Raw genomic sequence first — 8,234 nt, 5'->3', positions numbered from 1 at the left:
CCTGTACAATATAACACTGATATAAGAAAAGCACCTCACGCACTGCTTAGAATAAGTTATTTTTTCATTTTTCATTTCATTCCATTCTTTTAATTCAGCCCACAATATCAAGCCTCAAATTAAACCAAAGTAGAAACAATCAATTTGGCAACAAAACATGTTATGTAGACTGAAAAATGTAGAATAACAATAATTTAAACTTTATTTGTATAGCACCTTTAAAAACAGCAGTTTTAGTGCTTTGACATAGCAAAAATCAAAACACACATACAAATACCGCATAAACAAAACTAATAATAATATTAGTAAAATCCAGTGAGGTAGAACATAACCATAAATTACACATCATTGTATAAAAGTGTACAGAGGACAAAGGAAATTATTATTAGCTTGTTAGTTAATTAATTAAAGGTGATTGCAAAGAAGGAAGAACAATGAGATCAGAAGATAAAAAGCGTACGTCGAAGCTAGTTTATTATACCGACCCTTCTTATCTTTTAGATTATTGGCATAATAAATCTCAGGTCAATCAGTCAAAAGAAAACAAATGCAACAAAAACAAAGAAAACACTGAAAAATACATAAAGAAAAAATATTACATGTCACAGGTTTGTTTCTTTGCTGTATTTGCTGTTTATCACCTGCGATATTTTATTGGACTTGTTAATTTAGCTACACTTGTTTAGTTCCTCGTTAAGATTAGTCCATACATTTATATCATAAAAGAAAACAAAGTTAAAGATTTCCCAGTTCCACTGTGCAACCACAGGTGTAGTTTGAGTGTTTGGCCTGTGGGGGCAGTAACAGGCTGTTCCTCCAAACACTGCGCCGCGCGAACAGACGAAGAAGACGGAACCCGGAAACTATGACAAGATGGCGGACAGTGAAAACAACGACGTCTCGGCCGCTGCGCCGTCTAAACTATGTGACCTGCTGGACCACGGATGGAAGATATTCGAGGATGTCGACAGTACAAACGAACCGCTGGGCTCTAACAGTATCCAGGTGAGGGTGAAACGCGGTATCGGTATGCTGGAAGAAGTGTCTCGGATGGTGGCTCAGCTCGACCTGTTCAGTCGTAATGAGGAGCTGGAGGAGGTCTCCACGGCCGACCTTAAGTACCTGCTGCTGCCCGCCCTGCTAGGGGCTCTGACCATGAAGCAGACCAGCCGGGACAAACGGCTGGAGACCGTCCAGGCGGCCCGGGCTTACTTCATGGACTACCTAAAGAGATGTAGAGAGTACAACACATCACAGTTTCAGCTGCCGCATGAACACACGCGTCCGGAGGAGGCAGAGAACGGATCTACTGCCACGGTGAGTTAGATATCTAACAGCCCCGTACACTTACAATGGGCTCCTTCCCTTTGGATTTACTTTACTATGAGAGGAGCTGGTACAGGGGCCAGTAGGTAAGTCTTTAAAACACTCTTTTAATAACCTCTGGATTCACTAACTACGTTGTTGGTGCTTTGTTTTGTGTGTAGGGACTCTGCTCATGCTGCTGCAGAGGTTTGCTGTTATTTTGAGCAGTATTAATGATTAAAAAAGACGTTTGAATGCCTTCACCGTATTGCCCCGAGTTAATCAGTGTTAGCCACATCAGTCTGTTAGCGACTGTCCCGGATTTCCCCGTTTATTAGTTCAAACATGAAAAAGAACTGTCGCCATGGCTTATTTTAGGTTTTCTGTGCAAGCGCTGAAAATAAACAAACTATGGGATGATCATGCGCAGGAATTACACTTTAAATATATTCAGTGGCAGTTATCTGGTTTACTGTCCCGGGAAAGAAATTAGCTAGTGGAAAATCTGATTGGTTGGTTCATTCATCCATCATCTTCAACCTCTTGTCGCGGGGGCTGGAGCCGATCCCAGCTGACATCGAGGCGGGGTACACCCTGGACAGGACGCCAGTCTATCACAGAGCACATAAAGACAAACAACCATTCACACTCACATTCACACCTATGGGCGATTTATCAATGAACCTAACACCTGCACGTCTTTGGACTGTGGGAGGAAGCTGGAGACCCCGGAGAGAACCCACGCAGACACGGGGAGAATATGCAACCCTAAGAACCCTAACCCTGATTGGTTGGTCACTTTAAAAATCTACTATCTATGTTGGCTGGTGATCGTAAAAGTCCATGTAAGCACTGCTGATAACAGATCTGCTTCTTGTGACAAATACCGATAAGATAACTGAGAATTTCACCTTTTTGTATTTCCAAAATCAGTCCATAACCTGTAGTATGTGCACACTTGAGGGTAAAAACAAAAAAGGGCTAAGATGGACATTTAATATTCCTTGATCTGACCTTACCATATATATCACTTTGACAACAAAAACATACAACAGTTTTGGCTCTATAAATGTTATTTTGTTTTATAATTAAGTTACACCACAATCACATACTTTGACTTTTACGAAGTAGTTACATGGACCAATCAAATGTCAAATCAGACATATCCCTGTTACCCAATACATGTTTATAGGAGGAGTGCAAACCAACTTTAAAGGTGCAATAATATTATTATACATTTAGTTTGGCTTACTGGATGTACAATGGTGGGATAAAGCCTGGCATTCAGTGCATGGCAGATGTTAGGCCCTTCACTATTGTTAATAATAATAAATAATGAAATACCCTTTGGCAGTCTGTGTAAGTTAATATCAATCCTTCTGTATCATAGTGGACAGCTATAATTACAGGACTTTCTATTAGATTTCTTCTGTGGGTCAGTTAATCTGCCCTAGATTCTCTTGGCGTCTTGTATCTCACTCCCTGGCAGGTCGCAGACACAGCTGTAGAGTTAGATGATAACACTCAGCGTCACTTAGTAACACTTTGCATTTCCTAGCTGCTGTGATCCTTCCTGTTTATGCACTACAGCCCATTGGATGTTAGCACATCTTCTCTTGTTGCCTTGGTCCACCTTTTAGGACAAGAATCTGAGCTTTGCTGTTTCAGCCTGAGAATTGAAGTAGCTTCACGCACTACTTTGTGTTGACGACTCTTCTGTTTTCCTTGATCAAGTATAAATGAACTGTTTCAGCATATGACATACAGGTCTCAGGTGCTTTGTCTTCTTTTCAGGCATCACAACAAATTCCTCCCTAACAGCTATCTGTTTTGCAAGGCCACTATCCGCTTAGCTCCGCCCAAGCAGTTGTAATTGATATAAAGAGAAAGAACGACATAAGCCAGAGGGCTTTTCTCTCCTTTCCCAAAAGTATACGCCGGTGTAGGCGGGCATTATCAACTAATAGAAATGAATACAGAATAAATAAAAATGAAATGAATAGCTAAATGAACGTCAGTTCAATTCAACTTTATTTATAGGGCAACAAAGTGACAGATAAGACATGAACAATATGTAAGCACTGTAAGAAGACAGTGCCCCAAAACACAAACACGTAACACGTGTAATGTACCACAAGTAGTCTTTCTATTTCACTCAGGCTATTGTTTCACGTGAGATCTTTGTTATGATCGCAACCATACCGACCACATGTGCATGTACACGGACAAAGAGAGGAAGCAAAGAGACGGATGGACTGAGCTCTGTGCTGGAGCTTGTTGCAGGAAACACACACACACACAGACATGCAGCGGCTCTGTGGTGCTATCATGTCAATATGAAGCAAGATCTCCGAGCAGTGTTTCCAGCACCTTGTTGAATCCATGACACAAACATAAACAACAAACTGAACAGTAACCTGTGAGGGCTGTTGCATTGGATCAGCTTGATTGAGAGTGTATAGTGGGACATATGAGTAATGGAAAGCAAGTGTGTGTAGGAAGGTGACTGAAAAAAAACTGAGCAGACAAGGGATGGGTCTTTGTTCTCCACTCTCCCTTTACTGTACTGTACTTTTGATAATATGAGCTAACTTTGCTGTCCTTCATCTTTATGGTCTGACTTTTATTGTGAACAATCAACAGTAGCTTTACATAAACACCAGCTGAATTTAGCAGAGGACAGTGCTCTTTGTACCTTTCCACTTGTTGTCACTCTAACTTGTCATCCTATTATTGTCCTTTTACCTTATCAATGTATTTTCTCTTTGTTACATTTATTTATGAGGTGACCCTTTCTTGAGGGATGACCAATAAAACTTGAACTTGAGAAAGAAGCAGCGCTGTCTTTTATAATAAATTAGTATATATTAAAGTGTCAGAGCAGAGAGAGAAGATGGGCAAGTGATACTCTGAACTGTGACGCGTTCTTCTTGTTCCAGTCTGCCCCCTGTCCGTCAGACCTGGTTTCCATGGCAGCACAGAGACAGGCCAAGATCGAGCGGTACCGCCAGAGGAAGGAGCTGGAAGCCCGACTGTCAGACGCGCGGAGAGCTGTGGACAGCGGGCAGGCCGACGATGAAGTCAGCAGAGATTTCTACCTCCTGAACGTGCGGAGATGGGTCACTGTGTGTCTGGAGGAAATCGAGAGCATCGACCAGGAGGCCGAGATACTCAAGAAGATGGAGGGTCTGAAGCAGGGCGCTGCCAGGCAGCCGCCCCCGCCAGCCAGGCCTCCCATGAAACCCTTCATTCTCACCAAGGACGCCGTACAGGTGAGTCTGCATAGGAGACGTGTATATATATAAAAACAAATCTATTTATCAAACTGAGTGGATTACAAATTAGGCATGTCTCAAATATGAGTAAAATAATATAATTTTAAATGTAACAAAATGTGTTTCAAGACTTTTTATGAGTGTAAACTCTTTCTACGATTAATTTTATTTCCAAAAGTTAATATGCAACAAGGGAACACAAAGCAAAGTTTCCATCCAAGCATTTTAAGCCATCCATTAAGAGTTTACGCCACAAAAAGGTGATGGAAACGTGTCAATCAGATCAATATCATAATTACTATTCACAATAAAGAGACTATATTACATGACAAATCAGCTGTTTGGGCTGATTGCATTGCACAACCAGTGTAAACTGAGTCTAAACATACTCAAGGCCCAGCTGTTGGAAACAGCTGCTCAGCTGGACGGGTGTCAGGGGACAAACAATACGCTGGCTCTGACTCTATCTGTCCATTGACTGCCACCGCTAAAATGCATTTGTGCTGAGAGCAGGGGAGCGTTGCTGATCCAGTGAATCACTTTGTGTTGATTTAGTCGGAAGCGTGTGTAATTGGAGCCCTGTTGTCTGACACTCTGCTCTCAGCCTGTGTTAAATAAACAGCTGCTTCTGTTCAACATGCCGCTTTAGCGTTAGCTCGAGCCTCACCATGAAACTACGTCTACAGGACTGCCTCAGAGCGGAGGAAGCACGCTGCAGGCAGACGCCTTCGTTTGACTGTTTGTACGGTCACCAAACACACCTGTAGCTCTGTCTCATTAAAAAAGTGAGAGGTGCCGCCCAGTGGTGCAACCGCATACTACAGCAAATCTACACAACAGTCCCTGATGCGCCCCTCCTCTTCTTCACCTGTTAATACTTATTCTGCTCCAAGTCTTATTTCTATTTTTAGCCCCATCCCTGCAACAAAATTACTGTACCATTCGACAACCTAGTATTGATTGAGTTTGTATGCAACCACTGCCTATCGTACATATTTAATATAAATAAATAAAAGTGATACAGTTAGAATGAAAATAAGTAAAATAATAATGAATTAAAACAAAATGGCATAATAAACAAGTGAAAAAAAGAAAATCAGCAAGTGACGGAGAGGGTTAATATATATTTAATCGGTTAAATGATTAATGGTAAGCACACAGAAACAGTTGCCATGGGCGACCATTTTGAGAAATTGGCAACCAATTCAGTGGCATCTTTCTTTGCGAACCTTGACCTGAAAAATGTGTTCAGGGTCTGTGGCTGAGGTAATGTCGAGTGTGACTCTCCATCACATGACTTCATGATGTATTTTTGTGAGTTCGGGTCCCAGAGAGATGCCAGATTTCTCTTTTGGGTATCGAGCCGAAAGAGTTTGAGAACCCATGTAATATCATAATGAATAAGGTAAAAGCATCACAGGACCACAGAAAAGCAGAAACCTGGAAGGTGAAGCAGGTCAGGTGGTAAACAGGTCAGGCAGAGAGCAGTGCAGCAGGATCTCTGCGAACAAAATCATCGTTCACTTTGGTATAAAGGCATGACATTTGGCACAGATGCTCTCTAAGGGCCACTATTTTGGAAAAAGGCAACGGCCACTCAAAAATTCAAGATAGCCACCATTTTCATAAATGGCCACCGTTCCTGTCGGCTAATATTTTAATTGTTCAAATGGGGATGCAAGCATAAAATTAGCAGAAATACTCTTGAAGGACCATTGCATTTCTGAGGGACAAGCACTGTTTCCCAAAAAAAACATTTTTGATAGAGTATTTTCGCAAAATGTTATGCCAACATCACCGTTTAAACGACTGACATGAGTGTTTGACATTGAAATTGTTGGCCGCCATGTTGAATTTTGGGCTGCCAGTGCCTATTTCCCAAAAAGTGACCCAAAGTATCACATTTTTTGTTTTTATACCAATTTGAATGATTCTCTTGAAATATGCCATTGATCTGCTGCACTAATTCAGGTACCAATCATGATACGGAGCGGTAGTGCTGGTTGTAGATTTCCTAACATGCTGAATATTATTGTTTCCTCTACAGGCTCAAGTGTTTGGGGCTGGTTACCCCAGCCTCCCCACCATGACAGTAGATGACTGGTATGATCAGCACAAGAAACGCGGAGCTCTGCCTGACCAGGGCATACCCAGGAAGGTCGCCGCGGAGGAGGACACTGATGCAAAGGAGCTGGAAGAAGAAGAGAAAGAGAAAAAGTCTGAGAACGATGACGAGGAGTCTGTGCTTAAAGCCAGAAACTGGGATGACTGGAAAGAAACTCATCGCAGAGGTTATGGAAACCGCCACAACATGGGCTGACTGAACCCAGCACAGACCTGGCTCTGTCTTGTCTCACTTCTGGTATGAGAAGAAACACACTGCAGTGGTGCCAAAAAAAACTTGAGTTCATTGACACTACAGCTGATTTACTGTTGTTACATTTCCTGTTGTCTGGCACTTACAAGGTTGGATTCAGCCACCCGAGTTCTTAGTCAAATCTACAATGTTTCTGAATTGAATGGATCCTAGGCAAGATGCCGATGTTTCTGTTTGTAATGTGCATCCTAACAAATAAAGAGACCGAACAAACCATGGAGCAAGAACATCACTGTACACAATCTGTAAGAATTGGAGACGCACACCTCCTATGTATTGCTTTGCTAACTACCCACTAGCTAACAGTGAAGGGCAAGGTTAGCTAGTCACCCCAAATTACAGTTGACTCGAAAGATTTTTGTAACCAAGATAAAAATCTTTTTTGTTCATCGCTGAAAGATGCACACGTAAAGGAGTTCTGGGGTTGGGGTTCTGCAAGGGTTAACCCTGGGACCCCTACTTTTTTTCCCAATTGTACATCTTGACAACATTATTATTCATTAAAGGTTAAATAATAATACTTCTAGCAGTCGGGTTGCCAGGTTTGTTGACAAGTAGCCTACAGGAGACTGGAGTCTGTTTGAGCCTGTTTGAACTCATCCCCTCCAGAAAACATCACCATGAAAACAAGTTTTTTCAGAGGAGTTTGACTGACTGTTGCCGTTAACATGAAAGTGATCTTAGTGATCAAGGAGAACCGTAGCCATTTGGGCGTGTGTTTTAATGCTGTTTCTCTCCTTTCTCTCAGTCCATAGAGTGAATGCTTGGCCTATATCAACTCTTGTTTTTGCCTGTCTCCGCTCACTTAGCTCCTTGGACAAATCACGCCCCCTTCCCTTCACCCAGTGACAGTCTACAGTAGCTGCACCCAACAACAGACAACCCTAGAAACCCACAATGTCAGCCGCTATTGGCTGCTGCCATGGAAACAGAGCGTGACAGAAGGTCATTGTTAAGCTCGTCAAAAATGTTGAAGATTCAAATATTAATTCAGACTAAATATATTTTTTTATGGAAAATAAATACTTTCATTCTTTACCCCTCAAAACGCCCAGTGGGTGTTTTTTTTAATATTATTTTTTTAAATATAAAGCGTTTAATAAAGATTTCACATATTCAACCTTTAAGGAAACAAAATATATATTGTTATGTACATGCAGGTCTTCTATCATGAGTCCTGTAAACAAGCTGCGTATTAATGTCAATTATAGAAACCCAGATATTTTTACAGGTGAACAACGAAGAAACTGAGATACTGAGGACTCACATGTCAGTTA

General features: G+C 41.6%; 1 protein-coding gene across 1 annotated transcript; it reads left to right on the top strand.

The window, feature by feature from the left end:
• Positions 1-873: 873 nt before the first annotated feature.
• igbp1 (immunoglobulin (CD79A) binding protein 1) lies at positions 874-7,164 on the top strand (the record flags this gene model as incomplete). Its single annotated transcript, XM_083915456.1, has 3 exons — positions 874-1,317; positions 4,245-4,577; positions 6,628-7,164. The coding sequence occupies 3 exons, from the start codon at positions 874-876 to the stop codon at positions 6,898-6,900; spliced, it is 1,050 nt and encodes a 349-aa protein (XP_083771582.1). The 3' UTR covers positions 6,901-7,164.
• Between the last annotated feature and the right edge of the window lie 1,070 nt (positions 7,165-8,234).

Source organism: Echiichthys vipera (genome assembly GCF_963691815.1).
Source record: "Echiichthys vipera genome assembly, chromosome: 6".
NCBI classification, from domain to species: domain Eukaryota; kingdom Metazoa; phylum Chordata; class Actinopteri; order Perciformes; family Trachinidae; genus Echiichthys; species Echiichthys vipera.
This window is presented reverse-complemented; position numbering and strand designations above follow the sequence as displayed.